Source organism: Suncus etruscus, chromosome 9 (assembly GCF_024139225.1).
Source record: "Suncus etruscus isolate mSunEtr1 chromosome 9, mSunEtr1.pri.cur, whole genome shotgun sequence".
In the NCBI taxonomy this organism is placed as follows: domain Eukaryota; kingdom Metazoa; phylum Chordata; class Mammalia; order Eulipotyphla; family Soricidae; genus Suncus; species Suncus etruscus.
This window is the reverse complement of record NC_064856.1, coordinates 8,287,855-8,308,670: the sequence shown is the minus strand read 5'-3', so window position 1 is coordinate 8,308,670 and position 20,816 is coordinate 8,287,855. Positions and strand designations below refer to the sequence as shown.

The following is a 20,816-nucleotide window of genomic DNA, read 5'->3' as shown; positions in this document are numbered from 1 at the left end:
AATGAGGGATGGAGCTATGTGGCCGGGGCCTAAGAACAAAGGCCTCCATCCACCATCCAAGGCCTTCCTAAAGGCTGTTTTTCTACACTCAACTATCAGTAATTTTGTAAATCATAGCTCTTTATTTAAATAAGCTTTTTTTTTTGTTTGTTTGTTTTTTTTGTTTTTGGGCCACACCTGGCCTTGCTCAGAGATTACTCCTGGCTGTCTGCTCAGAAATAGCTCCTGGCAGGCACAGGGGACCATATGGGACACCGGGATTCGAACCAACCACCTTTGGTCCTGGATGGGCTACTTGCAAGGCAAATGCCGCTGTGCTATCTCTCCGGGCCCAATTTAAATAAACTTTTTTTTAAAGCAAGTTACTATTGGGATTTGGAATTGCATACTATAAGTTTTGCATGTTCAGGACAAAGGATGGGGTCAGGGGGAAGATTTGAAAGAAGATGGCAACATGTAGACTAGAGTGGTAATACAGCAAATAAGGCCTTGCATGAAGCCAACCCAGGTTTTATCTCTGGCATCCTATGTCGTCCCTGAGCCCACAGGAATGTGTCCTGAGCACCACTAGGTATGCCCCCCCCCCCAAAAAAAATAAATCAAACAAAAAGATGGCAACATGTTGCCATTCATTAACCCTGAATGGTAGGGGCCAGAGAGATAGTATAGGACAGCGATGGTGAACCTAAGGCAATCGTGCCAGCGGTGGACGCGAAGGCCTTGCAGCTGGCACACGGGAAGGGCGGCTGGAGGCGAGTGTGCCAGTGTCTGCTTTGCAGCTCACCTGGCAACTGACTCTAGATTGAGTCAAATTAATTTTTACAGTTGATTTTGTTGGGTCACTCCTGGCACCAGGCAATGCTGAGGGGCCCCATGCGTGCTTAGGGATGGCACCCAAGGTGCCCTACTGCAAGTGCCACATCCTTGGCCAGGGGTGGTGCTAGGCCTAAATTCCACTTTCAAGTGGATCAATAGGAGCTGGAGGTCAAGAGGAGGGAAGGCAGTTGGGTGGGCCAACTGGGTCAAGAAGCAGACCCGGGTTGGAAAGTTCCTGGCCAGAAGTAGACAGTTCTCAGAGACAGCCTTGGAGGCGCCCTTCTGGGGGAGAGCTGGCAGCTGGCAGTGAACAGGGCCAGGTGGCATCTGCTCCCCAATGGGACCCCATCCCAGAACCAGGCCTCTTCGGGTCTTTGCAGACAGCGCCCCTGGCGGCAGAGACTGGAATCGCGCTCACCTTGCAGTACCGTAAAGACCCCAGTTATCCGGCGTGAGAATCCCGTGTCGCTATCCCAGCCACCCAGGGCCGGAAGCCAACTGCCCCTTCCGCCCCGAACGGAAGTAGTTCTGCCCCGACCGGAAGTGGTCCTGCCCCTACTAACGGGGTCAGCATGGCGGCCTCCTTGGTCGGGAAGAAGATCGTGTTCGTCACGGGCAACGCCAAGAAGCTGGAGGAGGTGCCGGGGGAATGGAGTGGGTCGAGCCGCAGGCGGCTGCGGGGGTGCATGTGGCTGGGCCGAGGGAGGCGGCTGAAACGGAGACGTTGGGGGGCTGACGCATGCTCAGCTTCCCAGGGCCTCGCTGGGGTCCCCTCTTAGCGTGTGGAAAGGTGACTCCGGGCTAAGGGAGGGAGGAGAGGATGCTCGCAGGGGGCGCAGTTTTGACCCTGCCCCGGGGCCTTGGTGAGGATGGGTGCTTGGCTGTGAGTGAGGGAGGGCTGGGTAAACTAAGCCTCCAGGGTATTCTTGTAGGAATGCAGCTTTGGGGTGACCCACAGTTCCCAGGGGAGTCTCAAGCGGTGACTTGTCTTCGCAGTTTTATCCATTGATAGTGGGATCTTTCATTCTCTTGTTGTTTGGGGGAGCACACTGGATGACACTCAGAGGTTTCTCCTGGTTCTGCACTCAGGAATCACTCCTCTTGGACTTGGGGGAACCATATGGGATGTTAGGGTTTGAACCTGGGTCAGCCAAGTACAAGGCTAATGCCCTACCTATATTGGGGTCTTTTTAGTGGAGGAGCCTGGCATTTCTGCTAGTCCTCAACTTTCCATGTTGGGAGTAAGTATGACACCTACTCTTATATGTCAGACAAAACAATAGGGTGCTGTGATTAGGGGTGCTCTCATTCGTTTTCAGTAGAGGAGCTGATGGCATTTCTGGCAGAAGGTCTCAGAATCCAGGCCTCTGCTGATGATATTTGGGGTCCTGAGGCCAGATTCACCAAGCAGACAAGGCTGTGCTCCTCCAAGTTCTGAGTGGAATCATGTGCAGGGTGGCAGATGCCAGCCCCCAAGTCTGTATCCATCACCAATTGGGAAAGTTGCCCTCTCACACTTGAAGAAGGGATTGGAGTTATCCCAGGAGGCTGGCTAGAGAAGGTGGACTTGAACTTGAAAACAGGGGACCAGAGCAGTAGTACATTTGCCTTGCATGTAGCCAACCTGGGTTTATCCCAAGCATTCCATATGTTCTCCTGAGCACCAGCAGGAGTGATTCCGGACCACTGCGAGGTGTGGCCAAAAACAAAATGAAACAAAAGCCAAGCAGGGACTCTCACTCTTTAATCTCAAGTGGTGCCAGGAGGTGCCTTCCTTCCACCCAATCTCTTCAACTACTTTTTTTTTGGGCCACACTCGGCGGCGCTCTGGTTTCTCCTGACTTTACGTTCAGAAATTGTTCCTGACGCTCTGGTTTCTCCTGACTTTACGTTCAGAAATTGCTCCTGACAAGCTCAGGGGACCGGGACCATATGGGGTGCTGGGGATCGACCACTGGTCTGTTCAGGGTCAACCGTGCAAGGCAAACTCCCTGCCTCTGTGCTATCACTCCGGCCTCTCAACTACTTTTTATTTCTTTTTTTTTTTTTAAACTACTTTAAAAAAATTTTTTTTTCAGTGCTAGGATTTGAACCCTGGGTCTCACACATGCACTACCATAGAGCTGGCCCTGAGAGCATTTTTTTTTTTATCTGTTTTGCGGCCACACTGTGGTCAGGGCTTACTAATGGCTCTTTTCCTCAGGGGTCATTCCTGGTGGGCTTTCAAACTATGGTGTGCTGGTGAACAAACCCTGACGAGCTGCATGCAAAGCATATGCCCTATCTATTTGCTGTACTATTGCTCTGGCCCCTGAAAATGTTTTTATTTGGGGGGGGGTCACACCCGGCAGCACTCAGGGTTACTCCTGGCTCTACGCTCAGAAATTGCTCCTGGCAGGCTCGGGGACCATATGGGATGCTGGGATTCAAACCACTGTCCTTCTGCATGCAAGGCAAATGCCTTACCTCCATGCTATCTCTCCAGCCCACCCCCCCCATTTTTTTTTTTTTTTTTGGTTTTTGGGCCACACCCTGTGACGCTCAGGGGTTACTCCTGGCTATGCGCTCAGAAGTTGCTCCTGGCTTCTTGGGGGACCATATGGGATGCCGGGGGATCGAACCGCGGTCCGTCCTAGGCTAGCGCAGGCAAGGCAGGCACCTTACCTCCAGCGCCACCGCCCAGCCCCCCACGCCCCCTTTTTTTTGCCCCTTCTCTTCCCTTTGTTGCAGTGACCAGAACTCTCCTGTGGTTACATGTTGGGCTGAGTTCCATACAATTTTTTTGTGTTTTGTTTGGGCCATACACGGCAGTGCCCAGGGTTTACTCTTGGTTCTGAGTGATATCACAGCAGTAGGGCATTTGCCTTGCACGTGGCGGACCTGGGACCAACAGTGGTTCAAATCCCGGCATCCCATATGGTCCCCTGAGCCTGCCAGGAGCGAATGCTGAACACAGAGCCAGGACTAACCCCTGAGTGCCGCCAAGTGTGGCCCAAAAACCAAAAAAAAAAAAAAAAAAATGCCACTCTTGGCTGTGCTTCTGGGACTATATGTGATACCGGAGAGCAAAACTAGGCCAGCCATGTGCAAGACAAGTACTCTGCTTGCTGTACTATCATTCCAATCTCAGCAATGCCACACTGGGTATGACATACATTATGTGGTACCAGGGGTCCTAAGTAGCAGTAAGCTTGGTCTCTGTGTGGGGTTTGGGCCCATGGTCTCACTCAGATGCTCTCTCACAGCCTCATCATCATCATGTCCAAATATACGTGTATATATAAATCTTGTGTTTTCTGTTCTCAGTAGATTTTTGTTAAAGTGATAGTACACACCCAACACCTGGATGTGAGCACTTAAGGGAGAGTCACCAATATATTTTTGCTTGTTTACAGTTTGGGGTGTCCTACTTGGAGGTGGTGGGGGACTATGTGATGATGGGATTGAATCTTGGGGGTTCCCACATGCTAAGTGTGTGCTTTAGCTCTTTTAGTCAGGCTCCATGATCCCTCAACCTCAATATTTTCTTTTTTCAGGGGGGGGGGTGCCATACCAGGAGTAAACTGTGCTCAGGACTTATTCCTGTTTTTGTTTTTTGTTTTGTTTTGTATTGTTTTGTTTTTTGTTGTTGTTGGGTTTTTGTTTTTTGTTTTTTGTTTTTTTTTGTTTTTTGTTTTTTGGGTCACACTCCACAGTGCTCAGGGGTTACTCCTGGCTGTCTGCTCAGAAATAGCTCCTAGCAGGCACGGGGGACCATACGGGACATCAGGATTCGAACCAACCACCTTTGATCCTGTATCTGCTGCTTGCAAGGCAAACGCCGCTGTGCTATCTCTCTGGGCCCTGTTTTTGTTTTTGTTTTTGGGTCACACCTGATGATGCTCAGGGGTTACTCCTGTCTCTGTGCTCAAGCTCGGGGAAACATATGGGATGCTGGGATTCTAACCACAGTCTGTTCTGTATTGGCTGTGTGCCAGACAAATGCCCTACCACTGTGCTATCTCTCCAGCTCTGGACTTACTCCTTTTAGGGCTCATGGGGCCCTATGGGATGCATCGGATTGAATCCAGATTAGCCCTATGCAAGGCAACTGCCTTATCTATGCCATGTACTATTGCTTTGTTTCCTTTTCCTCCTCCTCCTCCTCCTTCTTCTTCCTCCTCCTCCTCCTCCTTCCTTTCTTCCTCCCTCCTTTTGGTTTTTGGGTCACACCCGGCAGTGCTCAGAAATCGCTCCTGGCAGACTCCAGGGACCATATGGGATGCCGGGATTTGAACCACCATCCTTCTGCATGCAAGGCAAACACACTACCTCCATGCTATCTCTCCGGACCCCTCTTTTTATTTTTATTGTTAAGTTTTGTTCGAAGGCTACAACTGGCAGTTCTTGGTGGTTACTCAGCATGCATCAGCTTACTAAGATTTCTCCCCAGATGTTATTTGGGGTGGGGGTTGGGTCATACCCAGTGACACTCAGAGCTTCCTTCTGGCTGTGCGCTCAGAAGTCGCTCCTGGCTTGGGGGACCATATGGATGCTGGGGAATCGAACCCTGGTCCACTCTAGGCTGGTGCGAGAAAGTCAGACGCCTTACTGCTTGTGCCACTACTCCGGCCCCTCCCCAGACCCACTTTGAAATTTTTATTATTTGCTTGTTTATGGTTTTTTGAGCCACACCTGGTGGTGCTCAGGGTTACTCCTGGCTCTGCACTCAGAAATCGCTCCTGGGGGTTGGAGTAGTAGTGCAAGTGGTAGGTTATTTGCCTTGCATGCATTAACCTAGGATAGACTGTGGTTCGATCTCTTGGCCTCCCATTAGTCCCACAAGCCAGGAGCGATTTCTGAGCGTATAACCAGGAGTAACTCCTGAGCATCACCGAGTGTGGCCCAAAAACCAAAAGAAAAAAAAAAAAAAAACAAAAGAAATCGCTCCTGGCAGGCTTGGGGGACCATATGGGATGCCGGATTGAACCGTGGTTGGCCACATGCAAGGCAAGTGTCCTACCACTGTGCTATCACTCTGACCCCAACAATCCATATAATTTCTATAACTTAAAAATAGAGGGTTTAGGGGCCGGAGAGATAGCATGGAGGTAAGGCGTTTGCCTTTCATGCAGGAGGTCATCGGTTCGAATCCCGGCGTCCCATATGGTTCCCCGTGCCTGCCAGGAGCAATTTCTGAGCCTGGAGCCAGGAATAACCCCTGAGCACTGCCGGGTGTGACCCAAAAACCAAAAAAAAAAAAAAAAAAAAAAAAAAAAAAAATAGAGGGTTTAAATGCTATTTTTGCAATATCTACTAAAAACTCATGAACATGAATAGTTGATTTTTTTTGTTTTTGTTTTTGTTTTTGGGTCACACCTGGCAGCACTCAGGGGTCACTCCTGGCTTTACGCTCAGAAATCGCTCCTGGCAGGCTCGGGGGACCATATGGGATGCCGGATTTGAACCACTGTCCTTTTGCATGCAAGGCAAACGTTTTACCTCCATGCTATCCCTCCGGCCCCGAATAGTTGAGTTTTAATAGTATTAATAGTTTTAGAGAGGGTCCAGAGCTATAGCACAGCTACGGGTAAGGCAAGTAGGATTCCCTGTACCTCGAGACTATCAGTAGTGATTCCTGAGTGCAGAGTCAGGAATAACTCCTGAGCACTGCTGGGTGTGGCCCCCAAAAAAAGAGATTGTAGGGACCTTTGTTTACAGTTGGAACAAAATGAGATTGAGATGCTTAATTTCAGCAGCAGACAGAGAAAATTGTTTGTTTGTTTGTTTGTTTTTGACATACCGGGCAGTGCTCAGGGGTTACTCTTGGCTCTACACTCAGAAATCCCCCTCGCAGAGGGACCATATGGAATAGTGGGATTTGAACCACTATCTGTCTTGGTTCAGCTGTATGAAAGGCAAATGCCCACCCTACACAGCCCAGTTTTTTGTTTTTGTTTTTGTTTTTTTAAATTGTGGTTTCATTCCTGAATTCTGTATAATTGCTCAGTCAGTTCCTGGTGGGTGAAATTGCTGGAAGCCCTGAAAATGGCAGCGGGCAATCAGTGTGAATAAAGTAGGGAGAGTCTGTGGGTAAGAGGTGGGGAAGCTCAGTTGCTAGGGTGGGGGATGAACCCCCTGAGCTGGACTTGTTAAACTTTCTTTGATGGAGGTAGTAAACATCCAGCCTGCAACAATGTCTTAGGGTTGTCTGGCCCTGGGGTTTGATGGGCTGGCTCTAGATTCTTTTTCCAGGGAATTGGCTGGAGAATTAGCTGATGAGAAAGAAGATTGACAATTTCTTTTGTCCTGGGGATTCCGTTTTTGGGGGGAAGCTCTGCAATGTTCAGGGGCTACTACTGGTGGTGCTCTGGGGACCATATGGGATTCAGGAGATCGAACTGGGGTCAGCCACGTTGTAAGGCAAGCGCCTACTGCCTGATGATCATGGCTTTATAAAAAGGTCCTGGGATTTTTTTTTTTTTTTTTTGGTTTTTGGTTTTTGGGCCACACCCAGCAGTGCTCAAGAGATACTCCTGGTTGTGTGCTCAGAAATCACTCCTGGCAGGCTCAGGGGACCATATGGGATGCTGGGATTTCAACCACTTTCCATCCTGGATTGGCTGTATGCAAGGCAAACGCCCTACTGCTGTGCTATCTCTTCAGCCCTTGGTCCTGGGAATTCTTTAACAAATGTTGTTCTTTCTTTTAACAGGTCATTCAAATTCTAGGAGATAAATTTCCCTGTACCTTGGTGGCAAAGAAAATTGATCGTACGTCTCCCTTTCATTTGGCCTATAAAAAGCAGTTGAATTTATCTGTCACACCATGATCTGACTGTTTGTTTCCTCCCCAAGTGCCGGAATACCAGGGGGAACCCGATGAGATTTCCATCCAGAAATGCAAGGAGGCAGCGCGCCAGGTGCTTGGTCTTCACGTAGCCGGTGACTGGCTCCTCTTGTGTCCTGGTGGCTCCTGGGCCCCATGCCTGCTGGGAACGGGCGGAGAATAACAGGGTGGGCATAGTTTCTCTTGTCTTCAAGGCCCAGCCCAGGCCTCTCTAGGGTGGAGGGCAGCCCACAGTGGCTTTGGAACTCAAGTGACTTCTGCTCTCTCCCCACTTCATTTTCTCTCTTCATCTCTCTTTCTCTCTCACAATCTCTGTCTCTTTTTCTTTCTGTCTCTTTCTGTCACTCCCTCTCCCTCTTGTTCCTTTGTCTCCTGCTTTTAAATGCATATGTTTCAGCCCCTACCTACAACACTTCTCTTTTCCACCCAATCCTGTGACTCTGGAGATGGGGAGGAGTTTCTTACTCACCCACCCCTGCATTTGGGGATTGGAGAAGCCTGACTTGAAATTTTAACTGCCCTGCTGCTGTGTGTGGTGCTCCCTCTCCACACACCCCCAGGTGGAGCCTGACTCTTTAAATGAAGCCATTGGCCAAGAGTGGGTCCCTGTAGCTTATGTTGTACACCTCAAGTAGCTGTTGGCCTGACCCCAACCAGTGGTCCCTGGGAGATCCAGGAGAGTGTAGGCTGTGCCATGTCTGATGAGACCATGTCTGTGTGTCTTTGTCCTGCAGGTGCAAGGGCCGGTCCTGGTGGAGGATACCTGTCTCTGCTTCAACGCCCTGGGGGGGCTCCCTGGTCCCTACATGTGAGTGCTCCCCACCTGCCACAAAACACCCTGAACTCTGCAATGTTTGGTTACCTGATCTCGCAGGGCATGTCTTACCTTCAGTACTAGTATTTCAGATTGTCCTGAGGAGGGATTAGGGGTGGGAGAGAGGCGTGCTTTTCTTTTGTGGAGTGTGAGAATGTGCCTTTGTAAATGGAGAGGGACAAAGGGAACCCACCCATGGGATAGGTGCTTTCGTGGGTGGATCAGTTTCAGGAAAGGGGAAATAAGCACGTTGAGATCTGAAGTGGGCTTCCTTAAAATATCCCGTGCCCTGGACCCTCTCAGATCTTGGGGTAGCTCTGGGCACAAATGGTGCCAATTGGAATGTCTTTCTGAAGTTGGCAGACACAGAGGTGTGGTGGCTGGGTCATGGATAAGCATAAGCTTAACTTTTCAGTGGCCAGTTTTGTTTGTTTGGGAGCCACACCCAACAGTGCTCAGGGGTGGTCTACCTAGATCTGGTGCAGGGTTGCTCTTGGCAGTGCCTGGAGGCTATCTGAGTGCTGGGGCTACAAGACAACTGTCTGGGCCCATTTTATAAATGAATGAGTCTGCCAAGACTATGAAAGCTTAGCTTCTGTAACACTATGCGTGACACATTACTGCTGCTCTGTATCCCACCAGCACTGAATAGTTTTTTTGTTTTTGTTTTTGTTTTGATTTTTGGGCCACACCCGGTGACGATTAGGGGTTACTCCTGGCTATGCACTCAGTAATTGCTCTTGGTTTGGGGAACCATATGGGATGCCAGGGGTGCGAACTACAGTCCATCCTAGGTCAGCCGCATGCAAGGCAGGCACCCTACCACTTGTGCCATGGCTTCGGCCTCAGTTTTTTTGATTTCTCAATAATTTGGCAGGATGGGGATTTGGCAGGGAATTGTGGTGATTTAATTTGCATTTTTGTCAGTTGAAACCTTCTCTGGTTAATTCTGTATATTTTATTTGTCCTAATTTCTATTTTCCTGTTAGTTTCTTGCTCTTGGAGAATCTTTATGTCCCCTTGACAGTCCTGCACAGGTGATAGACCGGTCCTGGCATCTGATTTGCTTTCCTTTCTCTTGCAGAAAGTGGTTTCTGGAGAAGTTAAAACCTGAAGGTACGAGCACTGTTGCCTCTTCTGGGGGGATTGGGAACCCAGAGTTGGATCATGGGTAGGTTTCCCAACTAGTAGGCAGGAATCAGCTTCCAGCTCCCAGTGCGGGGGGGAGGTGGGGGGGGGCTTACATTCCCCTCTGTCCCCTTCTTGAACCAACAGTTCACACTTGTTCTAAGCCCAAGGCTGAGCAGGAGTGATGGGTGGGTGAGGGCTGGTGCAGCTGAGAGTTGGAGGTGTGAAAGGGCTGTGGTTAAGGGGTGGCCCTAGGACTGCTTCCCTGTCCTTGTCTTTGTCAGGACCTGTCTGGCCTGCAAATGAGACTGTCCCTTCTCATCACCTCCAATTGCAGGCCTGGATGTATCCTCTGTAGGTACTTTTTTTTTTTTTTTTTTTTTTGGTTTTTGGGCCACACCCGGCGGTGCTCAGGGGTTACTCCTGGCTGTCTGCTCAGAAATACCTCCTGGCAGGCACGGGGGACCATATGGGACGCCAGGATTCGAACCAACCACCTTTGGTCCTGGATCGGCTGCTTGTAAGGCAAACACCGCTGTGCTATCTCTCCGGGCCCCTCTGTAGGTACTTTAAAGACACTTCTTACTATGAAGCATTTCAGATATGGGCCCTGGAATAGTGGCTTCCTCATCCAATTCCTAATGTCATCAGGGAAAGGTCCTTGTGAGTGGGACCATTGTGTCAGGGGTGGATACAGCATAGACTGTAGCTTCCAATCACTGTTAACTTCTGCAGGTCTCCACCAGCTGCTGGCTGGGTTCGAGGACAAGTCAGCCTATGCCCTCTGCACCTTTGCCCTCAGTACCGGGGACCCCAGCCAGCCAGTGCTGCTGTTCAGGGGCAGGACACCGGTAAGTTCCATGCTCGTTTCCCTTGTGTCATCAGATGGTGCTGTGACTCTAGCCTTCAGTCCTGTGAGTTCTGCAGGAAGGTGGGGGAAGGCTCTGCAGAGCTGGAATTAGTTCTCAGGCCTTTGCCCAGTCCTCCCTGGGCACTACAACTAGAAGTGATGTCAGTCTTGAAATTCTTTGCTCCCTAAGGCTGGTATTTTAGGGAGATGCACAGTGGCCGACAGCTGTTGAGGGCTAGTGTATCTAGAGGTCTGCCTGTCTGGTTTGTCTGCCCTCCTAAAAGTCGGATGTGAAAAGTGACAATGATCTTCAGTACCTCATCTAGGTCCAGGTTTTGCTGAGTTCAAATTTCTTTTTTCCTTTTGGTTTTCGGGCTACACCTGAAGGCATCAAAAATCGCTCCTGGCAGGCTCAGGGGACCATATGGGATGCCCGGAATCGAGCCCAGTCAGCCAGCCGTGTGCAAGGCAAACACCCTACCCACTATATTACCACTGTGGTTCTTCCCCTTTTGGTTTTTGGATCAATGCTCAGGAATCACTTCTGGTGGTGCTCATGGAGCCATATGGGGTTCTGAGTATTGGACATGGTTTGCTTGCTTGTAAGACAAGCACTCACTGCTATACCCTGTCTCTCAGACCCTTTTTCTTTTTCTTTCCCCCTTGGTTTTTGGGCCCCCTGGCAGTGCTTAGGGTCCATATTTAGTATTGGTTTTGATTTTTTGTTTTGTTTTGTTTTTTGGGGGCCACACCCTGCGTTGCTCAGGGGTTACTCCTGGCTGTCTGCTCAGAAATAGCTCCTGGCAGGCACGGGGGACCATATGGGACACCGGGATTCGAACCAACCACCTTTGGTCCTGGATCGGCTGCTTGCAAGGCAAATGCTGCTGTGCTATCTCTCCGGGCCCCATATGTAGTGTTGGTGATTGAACCAGAGTCTCTCTACTCTCATCTTGAGCTTGGATTTCTCTCTTTATTTATTTATTTACTTAATTATTTTTTTGGTTTTTGGGTCGCACCCGGTAGTGCTCAGGGGTTACTCCTGGCTCTGCGCTCAGAAATCGCTCCTGGCTCTGCGCTCAGAAATCGCCCCTGGCAGGCTCGGGGGACCATATGGGATGCTGGGATTCGAACCACTGTCCTTCTGCATGGAAAGCAAACGCCTTACCTCCATGCTATCTCGCTGGCCCCGGATTTCTCTTTCTGTTTGTTCTTTTGGGCCACACCCGATGGTGCTCAGGGGTTACTCCTGGCAGGCTTGGGGAATCATATGGGATGCTGGAGATCCAATCCAGGTCAGCTGCATGCAAGGCAAATGCAAGGCAAAGCAAACCTACCCACTGTGCTGTTGCTCTGGCCCATATTTTCTTTTTATTAGGGGGTACCCACACCTGGTGGTGCTCATAACTTATTGGTGACTCTGCACACAAGAATCACTCTTGTTGATGCTTGGGGGACTATCTGGGATGCTGGGGATAGAAACTGGGTTGGCTACTTATAAGTCAAGCACCTTACCTGCTGTACTATCTGACTGGCCCTCTTTTTTGTTTTGTTTTTGGCCACACTCGGTGGCACTCAGAAATCGCTCCTGGCTTGGGAGACCATATGGGACGCTAGGGAATCGAACTGCGGTCCCTCCTACACTAGCACCAACAAGGCAGACGACTTACCGCTCTGTGCCACTGCTCTGCCACCCCTGTTTTGGTCACACCTAGCAATGCTCAGGGGTTTCTCCTGGCTTTTCATTTAGGAATTATTCCTGGTGGTGGTTGGGGGAACCATACCAAATGCTGGGAATTGAACCAGGTAGGCAATATGCAAGGCAAGTATCCTGCCCACTGTACAATATCTCTAACCCTTTATCGTTTTGGGGGGATGGCATACCTGGTTGTTCTCAGGAGTCACTCCTGGCTATACATCAGAAATTATTCCTAGTTTGGGATCATATAAGATGTTGGATTTCTTTCTTTCTCTCTCTTTTTTAAAATAATATCTTTATTTAGGCACCATGATTACAAACATGATTGTAGTTGGGTTTCAGTCATAAAAAGAATACCCCCGTTCTGTTTATGACTGAAATCCAACTACAATCATGCTTGTAATTATGGTGCTTAAATAAAGATTTTATATATTAAAAAATTACATTGTATAGTGTTATAGAGAACACTTAAAAAAAAAGAATACCCCCTTTCACCAGTGCAACATTGCCATCACCAGTGCACCCCATCTTTCTCCTCCTCCACCCTGACTGTATTCAAGACAGGCATTCTACTTCTCTCACTCATTAACACTGTCATGTTAGTTGTTTGTGTGGTTATTTCCCTAACTGCACCACTATTCTTTGTGGTGAGCTTCATATCCTGAGCTGGTCCTTCTGGCCGTCATCTCTATTGTCTCTGGACATTATTACAATAATGGGGTGTTGGATTTCTAAGAGGGGTAGGCCATGTGCAAGGCAAACAAACACCCTACCTGCTATGCTATTGCTTTAGCCCAGTCCATTATCTTTTGAAAGACTGAATAACAGTCCATTGTATATTTGCCTTTTCTTTGTTCAGTTACGTGTGATGAGCTTTTAACCTTGCTTCCACATTTTGGCTTTCTTGAAAAATACTTCTATAAACAAGGATTGTGTAAATAGGTACTTGAGATTCTGTTTTTAATTGTTTTGATTATAGTCCCAGAAGTGAGATCCTGATTATGCTACCTGGTTAAACTTTTGTTTTGTTTTGTTTTGTTTTTGGGTCACACCCGGCAACGCTCCTGGCTCTGTGCTCAGAACTCGCTCCTGGCAGATTTGGGGAATAATATGGGGTGCCGGGATTTGAACCACCTACCTTCTGCATGAAAGGCAAATGCCTTACCTCCATGCTATCTCTCCGGCCCCTGGTTAAACATTTTTTAAGGAGAGCATAGTACAGCATTACACACACAGCCTTATAGTCAACCTAGGTTGTATTCCTGGCAACCTTTTGGTTGCCTGAGCCCTACTAGGACTGATCCCTGAGCACAGAGCCAGGAGATAGCCCTGCGCACCACTGGGTGTAGCCCAGTCCCACCAAACAAGTTTTTTTGTTTTATTTTTGGGTCACTCCCAGTGGTGCTTTGGTTACTCCTGGCTCTGTGCTCAAAAATCGCTTCTGGCAGGCTTGGGGGACCATATGGGATGCGGGAATCGAACCAGGGTCATCCTGTGTTGACCATGTGCAAGGTAAACGCCCTACCGCTGTGCTATTGTTAAGTCCAGGAGAACAATGCACCGTTCAAAGACACCAAGACCACAGTCTCATGCAAAAGCAGGGGGGTGGGGCCGGGAAGGTGGCGCTAGAGGTAAGGTGTCTGCCTTACAAGCGCTAGTCGTCCCACATGGTCTCCCCAAGCCAGGGGCGATTTCTGAGCTCATAGCCAGGAGTAACCCCTGAGCGTCAAATGGGTGTGGCCCAAAAACAAAAACAAACAAAAAAAAAAGCAGGGTTTTTTTTTTTTTTTTATTGTAAGAATTTATTCAAGAGACAAAATTGATTAACACAATGAGGTAAACTAACATAACATAATATAGTGACATAATATATATATATATATATATATATATATATATATATATATATTGGTTTTGGTTTTTGGGCCACACCCGGCGATGCTCAGGGGTTACTCCTGGCTGTCTGCTCAGAAATACCTCCTGGCAGGCACGGGGGACCATATGGGACGCCGGGATTCGAACCAACCACCTTTGGTTCTGGATCGGCTGCTTGCAAGGCAAACACCGCTGTGCTATCTCTCCGGGCCCAACATATAATATAATTTATATAATAATAATAATACATGTAAGTCAAAGAAAGTTTCTGATTAAAAACACAATTTTTTTTTCCATAATGGCTTACATATTTTTCACAGTAGTATTTTAGGTACATATTAACATTGAATCGGGGAATACCAAGGGGGTTTATTTTTTTACAAGCATATGCAGGGGCTGTGCTATAGAGTCCAGCATAAGCCAGAAACTGCCAGCCCCGAGCCATGAGCTTACTATTTCTATTTTAAAGACTTTATCATTTTATTTTTAAATGATAAAATGATAAAAACATCACACCTGGTGACTCTCAGGGGTTACTCCTGCCTATGCGCTCAGAAATCACTCCTGGCTTGGGGAACCATGTGGGATGCCAGGTATCGTCAGCTGCGTGCAAGGCAAACGCCCTACCGCTGCATCACTGCTTTGGTCCCTAAATTTCTATTTTTTTTCCTTTTCTTTTTTTTTTTTGGGGGGGGGCACACCTGTTTGATGCTCAGGGCTTACTTCTGGCTAAGCACTCAGAAATCGCCCCTGGCTTGGGGGGACCATATGGGATGCCGGGGGATCGAACTGCGGTCCTTCCTTGGCTAGCGTTTGCAAGGCAGACACCTTATCTCTAGCGCCACATCTCCGGCCCCTAAATTCCTAAGTTTTTTTTTTTGGTTTGGGCCACACCTGGTGGTGCTCCCTGGTGGTGCTCAGGGGTTACTTCTGGCTTTCTGCTCAGAAATAGCTTCTGGCAGGCACGGGGGACCATATGGGATGCCAGGATTCGTTTTGCCTGTGATTTTTTGTTTGTTTTGTTTTGTTTTTGGGCCAACCCATTTGATGCTCAGGGGTTACTCCTGGCTAAGCGCTCAGAAATCGCCCCTGGCTTGGGGGGACCATATGGGACGCCAGGGGATCGAACCAAGGTCCTTCCTTGACTAGCGCTTGCAAGGCAGACACCTTACCTCTAGCACCACCTCACCGGCCCCTGGACGCCAAGATTTGAACCAACCACCTTAGGTCCTGGATCGGCTGCTTGCAAGGCAAACGCTACTGTGCTATCTCTCCGGCCTCAAAAGTATTTTTCTTTTTGTTTGTTTGTTGTTTGTTTTTGGGTCACACCCAGCAATGCTCAGGGGTTACTCCTGGCTCTACACTCAGAAATCGCTCCTGTGTTCTTTACATGACTGAAACCTAATCACAATCATTTATGTAATCAAGATGTTTAAATAAAGAAAAAAAATGAAAGGGAAAAAAAAAAAAAGAAATCGCTCCTGGCAGGCTCAGGGCACCAAATGAGATGTTGGGATTCAAACCACCGTCCTTCTGCATGCAAGGCAAACACTCTTTCTCCATGCTATCTCTCTGGCCCCATTAAAAGTATTTTTCACTGATGAGTTATTTTAATAAATTTTATTCAAATTTTACTTATGATTTTATCTTTATTTTTTTAATTAATTTACCATAAATCACAGTTATTTATGTTGGGCTTCAGAAATAGTGTTTCCATACAATCCCTTCACTAGTATTTGCTTGTATACTTCCCTCCACTAATTGTCACCCCCCCTTTCCCTCCTACCCACCTGCTTGCCTCTATAAGAGGCAATTTTTTTAATGAGTTACTCTTTTTGTTTGTTTGTTTTGGGGTCACACCTGGCAGCGCTCAGGGGTTCCTCCTGGCTCTACGCTCAGAAATCGCTCCTGGCAGGCTTGGGGGACCTTATGGGATGCCAGGGTTCGAACCACCGTCCTTGTGCATGCAAGGCAAACACCCTACTTCCATGCTATCTCTCCGGTCCAATGAGTTACTCTTTCTGTTACTTTTATAGAATTGTTCTTTCAAAAAATGAGACGCTTGAGGCTGGAGCAGTGGCGCAAGCGGTAAGGCATTTGCCTTGCACACACTAACCTAGGACGGACCGTGGTTTGATCCCTTGGCGTTCCATATGGTCCCCAAGCCAGGAGTGATTTCTGAGCGCATAGCCAGGAGTAACCTCTGAACGTCACCGGTGTAACCCAAAAAGGCAAAAAAAATAAAAAAGCTGTTTAGGACCAGAGAGATAGTACAGTGTGGGTAGGGTACTTGCCTTGCACACAGTCAACCTGGGTTCGATCCATGGCATCCCATATTGTCTACTGAATACCTCCAGAGGTGATTCTTGAGTATAGTGTTTCAGGAGTAACCACTGAGCACTGCTGCGTATGTGTGTTCCTCTCTCCCCTACCCCCCAATAAAAGTTCAAGGCGAGAGAGAGTGAGAGAGAGAGACAGAGAGAGAGAGAGAGAGAGAGAGAGAGAGAGAGAGAGAGAGAGAGAGAGAGAGAGAGAGAGAGAGAGATCGATCCTGGGCTTTTGCATTGTTCTGTTTGTATTAGGCCTGACTCCATCCTCAGTCCCATCCTTGGTACATCATGGTCCCCCAAGCACTGCCCTGGAAGTGGCCTCCAGGCATGACTGGGTTGGATCCAAACCAACAACAACAAAGTAAAACCCCAAAAATCTGAAGCCTAAACAACCACCAGCCTAGTTTCCTGCACAGTGACTAAGCTTCAGTGCCTTGTGGACTCAGACTTTCCCCCACCCCCATTTCCTATTATATCTCTGATTTCGCTTCCTGCACTTCACTGCTTGCCAGTCCCCTCTTTTAAACTTGAGGTGGCCTGTTCCCAGCTGCTTTCAAAGCTTCGACCACACTTTTCCAGCCACCTGGTCACTGATCATCTCTGGAGCTTGACAGTGGCCGAGCTTGGATGTGCATGCCCCAACTTTTTTTTTTGTTTTTGTTTTTGCTTTTGTTTTTGGGCCACACCCGTTTGACACTCAGGGGTTACTCCTGGCTATGTGTTCAGAAATCGCCCCTGGCTTGGGGGGACCATATGGGATGCCGGGGGATCGAACCGCGGTCCTTCCTTGGCTAGCGCTTGCAAGGCAGACACCTTACCTCCAGCGTCACCTACCCGGCCCCTGCATGCCCCAACTTAATGTGGCCAACTGTCCCCTCCTCTCTCTGTCCTTCACTGTGGTCCCTACTGAATCCACCCCCTGCCTGTTCGCCAGCTCTCTTCCTGATTGCTCCCTGAAAACACTTTGCATTTGGAAATCACTCATTCATGGTGGTGGTGCCTGTTTGGCTGTGATCTGTTCTGCAAGGAAAGAAAAGGCCAGGCCTGCTATGACACAGCATTGAGAACCCTGGCGATGTTCAAAACACATTTGTTGCCTGGGCGAGGCTCTGGTTGATCTAGTAATTGGCCTGGGTCACACAGGTCCTCAGTAGTAGTGGAATTTCTCTCTGCTCTGAATGACTGCTGAGCCATATTCTCTACCACTGTGTTGTGTGGCATAACTGTTACAGATCCTTCTTCTTTGGCATCATTATGTGAAACTTTAAAAAAAAAATTGTGCTGGTGTTACTTTTCAGGGAGGGAGGGTTGGGCCCCAGCGTCTTATAGTGCTCGGGGATGAGTGCTAAGGAGGTTATTCTCTGTGATGCCAGGATGGACAAGGCAAGTGACTTGATCCCTTTACTGTCTCTCTGGTCCAAGCTGGTTCTACTTAAACACGGGGCAGAGCTGGAGAGATGGAGGTATAGGAGGTGAAGTGTTTGCAGACGACCAGTTTGATCCCTGACACTGTGTATGGCCCTCTGAGTGTCGCCAGGGGTCACTCTAGAGAACAGAGCCATGAAAAGCCCCTGAGCACTGCTAGGTGCCCCCCCTCAACCCCCCAAATCGCAGAAACACCAGATATGACTATTTTGTGGTGAAATAAGGTACTTCGTTGTACCTTTAGATCCTCCTTTGGGAAAGATGGTGCATTTCTGGGTCCATCTGCAAAGTTCTGTTTTGCTTTGGGGTCGCCCCTGGTGGTGCTTATGGGCTACTTCCTGGCTCTATGCCCAGGAAACCGTACGCTGCTGAGACTGATTCTCTGCCACCCCATACAGAGCATGTGCTCAGCTTGAGTTCTCCCTTGGGCCCAAAAACTTTTTTCTGTTACACTGTCAGAGCTGACCCTCCTTGGCGAAGTCAGTCGTGGGCGGTGAAGAGGGATTCTAGATTCTAATGTCCCTTCGCCCAGTGCTTCTCCCTGCAGGTGAGGAGAGTGTGTCTGGTTTTGGTTCGTTTGATCTGGTGGGACTCACAAATCCATAAAGTAACTCAACTACAGCTTTACACCTGGCCACACACTTCCCCCCCCCCTTTCTCCGGCAGGGCCAGATTGTGGAACCCCGCGGCTGCCGCGACTTTGGCTGGGACCCCTGCTTTCAGCCTGATGGATACCTGCAGACGTAAGGATCGGCGGGGTTCCACAGAGGTGTGATTGGGGGGAACAGAGGCTGGATGAGGGCCACACCCCGCCCTAGTGCAGGCATGCAGAGAGGGGCAGGGCAGCTCTGAGGGTGCCGTTCCAGCTGAGGGCAGCTCTGCTGGGGTGGACAGCAGGAATCCCAGTATCCCCTCCCTCCTTCCTTCCTGCGGTCTTGGCTGATACCCCCCAAGTCCCACTCAGCACCCAGTTGCTTCAATCTTAGTGGCGTCCCTCCTATGTAAATCAGTATGACAGTTCCTCGTGGGATGACTTTCTGACATCCCCATCTGGTCAGGAAAGCACTCTCACTAGGGCCTCCAGGACCCAGCAGGCTGAAGTCAGCAGAAGGCACATAGCATAGCTCAAGAATGCTGGAAAATCCTTGTGTGGTGTAGTTCAGAGCCACGGGCCACACGGGGCCACAAGGAACTCCTGGAATGGAGTCCAGGTGAATGGGGAACTGACATTCTTTTGATTCAATTGTCATTGACGTCCATGTAAATAGCCAAGTATTAGACGGTGCTTGTGTTGGCCTTTGCCACGGTTTTGAGGTTCTCACCTTCCTGGAATCCTGCACATGAATCCCAGGCCACTGCCCCCCACCTCGTGCGTGAGCCAAGCCTGCTGTTTGTTGGTCAGGGCTCACTGCTTCCTGCCAGTAGGTGATGACAAAGCTGATCAAACAAGAGTTGCGCCCTGGCGCCCAACTTCCCTGATGCCTTCCACATTCATCCAATTCAGTTTCTGCCCATGTGGGAGTTTAAGACCCTCATTTTCGTTTTCTTCTTTTTTTTTTTTTAATTTTTGTTTTCACCTAAACTGTACTTTCTTGTTTTGTGTTTTCTGGGGTCACACCCAGTGGTGCTCTGACTCTGCACTCAGGAATTATTCTTGCCAGGCTCGGGGGGCCATATGGGATGCCGGGATTAAGCTGGGTTGGGTGCATGCAAGGCATGCCCACCCTACCCACTGTGCTATCACTCCAGCCCTGAATTGTAATTTTATTTTTGTTCTGGACCACGCCTGGAGGCTCTCATGGGTTACTCCTGGCTCTGTGCTCAGAAATTACTCCTGGTTAAGGTTCAGGAGACCATATGGGATGCCAGGGATCGAACCTGGGTTGGGAGCCTGCCAGGCAAACACCCCGCCCACTGTGCTATCCTTTCAGCCCCTGAACTGGAATTTATTTTTATTTGAGGCACGGAGAGTGACAATCCTGTTGATTTCATGCCTTTAACCCTCTACTAGAGTTTAACCCTCCCTCCCTGAACCCTCAACCTACACCTTATTTTATTTTATTTTATTTTTGGTTTTTGAGTCACATCCAGCAGTGCTCATGGGTTACTCCTGGCTCTTGGCAGACTCAGGACCGTATGGGATGCTGGGATTCGAACCACCAACCTTCTGCATGCAAGGCAAATGCTTTACCTCAGTGCTATCTCTCTGGCCCCCCACACCTTATTTTTATTTTTTAAAAATTATCTGGTTTTTTGGAGTGTCATCTCTGGTGGCCCTTTTCCTCTGATTTCTTGGTATCTGGGCTCTGGTCTGGGGTGGGGCTGGGGTCGGTACTCGAACTTGTGCTTCCCCCCTGCTGCTGTCACCCTGTAGGTACGCAGAGATGCCCAAGGCAGAGAAGAACAGCATCTCCCACCGCTTCCGGGCGCTTAACGAGCTGCAGGAGTACTTCTGCCACCTGACTGCCTCTGGGGACAGCGATGCTCAGGCTGGACGGGAATGTGGGGAAGGCTAGACTGGACACTTTCACCCTCTGACAAGAAGCGGAGAGCGGAGATCGCCTCCCTGCTCTTAGGAGGAGGAGGAGCAGCTGTCCCTGTTTGGACAAGGGACATCATTCTCTTGCCCTGCAACCCCTGACTTGCCACCCATGAGGAGCCTGTGCCATGAAGCTGGCCCTGGCAGGATTCTGCGTTTGAGGAAGCAGCACATGGACCTCGTGTTTGAAATGCCACAAATAAAAAAATCCAAATGGCACTTCAAGAATCAGCTGGATCTGTGTGTCCCCTTTGTTATTTTTCAGGCCTCCCAAGTCCCCTGGGGGGGGGGAGGGAAGGAGAGAAAGAGAGAGAGAGAGAGAGTGAGAGGAGGGAGAGAGAGAGAGAGAGAGAGAGAGAGAGGGGGGAGAGAGAGAGAGAGAGAGGGGAGAGAGCGAGAGAGAGAGAGAGAGAGAGGAGAGAGAGAGAGAGAGAGAGAGAGAGAGAGAGGAGAGAGAGAGAGAGAGAGAGAGAGAGAGAGAGAGAGAGAGAGAACGCACATGTGTAGGTGCT

The 20,816-nt window shown here is 49.2% G+C and overlaps 1 protein-coding gene across 2 annotated transcripts; it reads left to right on the top strand.

Annotated features, from left to right (window-relative positions):
* The first annotated feature begins 1,376 nt into the window (after positions 1 to 1,376).
* Positions 1,377 to 20,535, top strand: ITPA (inosine triphosphatase). 2 transcript variants are annotated; one of them, XM_049779383.1, is made up of 8 exons: positions 1,377 to 1,454; positions 7,511 to 7,568; positions 7,653 to 7,717; positions 8,379 to 8,452; positions 9,543 to 9,574; positions 10,322 to 10,437; positions 18,432 to 18,508; positions 20,140 to 20,535. In XM_049779383.1, the coding sequence occupies exons 1-8, from the start codon at positions 1,389 to 1,391 to the stop codon at positions 20,279 to 20,281; spliced, it is 630 nt and encodes a 209-aa protein (XP_049635340.1). In that variant the 5' UTR covers positions 1,377 to 1,388; the 3' UTR covers positions 20,282 to 20,535. The 2 variants fall into 2 exon arrangements, with proteins under 2 accessions (XP_049635340.1, XP_049635342.1); XM_049779385.1 differs by lacking the exons at positions 18,432 to 18,508; positions 20,140 to 20,535 and adding an exon at positions 12,187 to 12,259.
* The last annotated feature ends 281 nt before the right edge of the window (positions 20,536 to 20,816 follow it).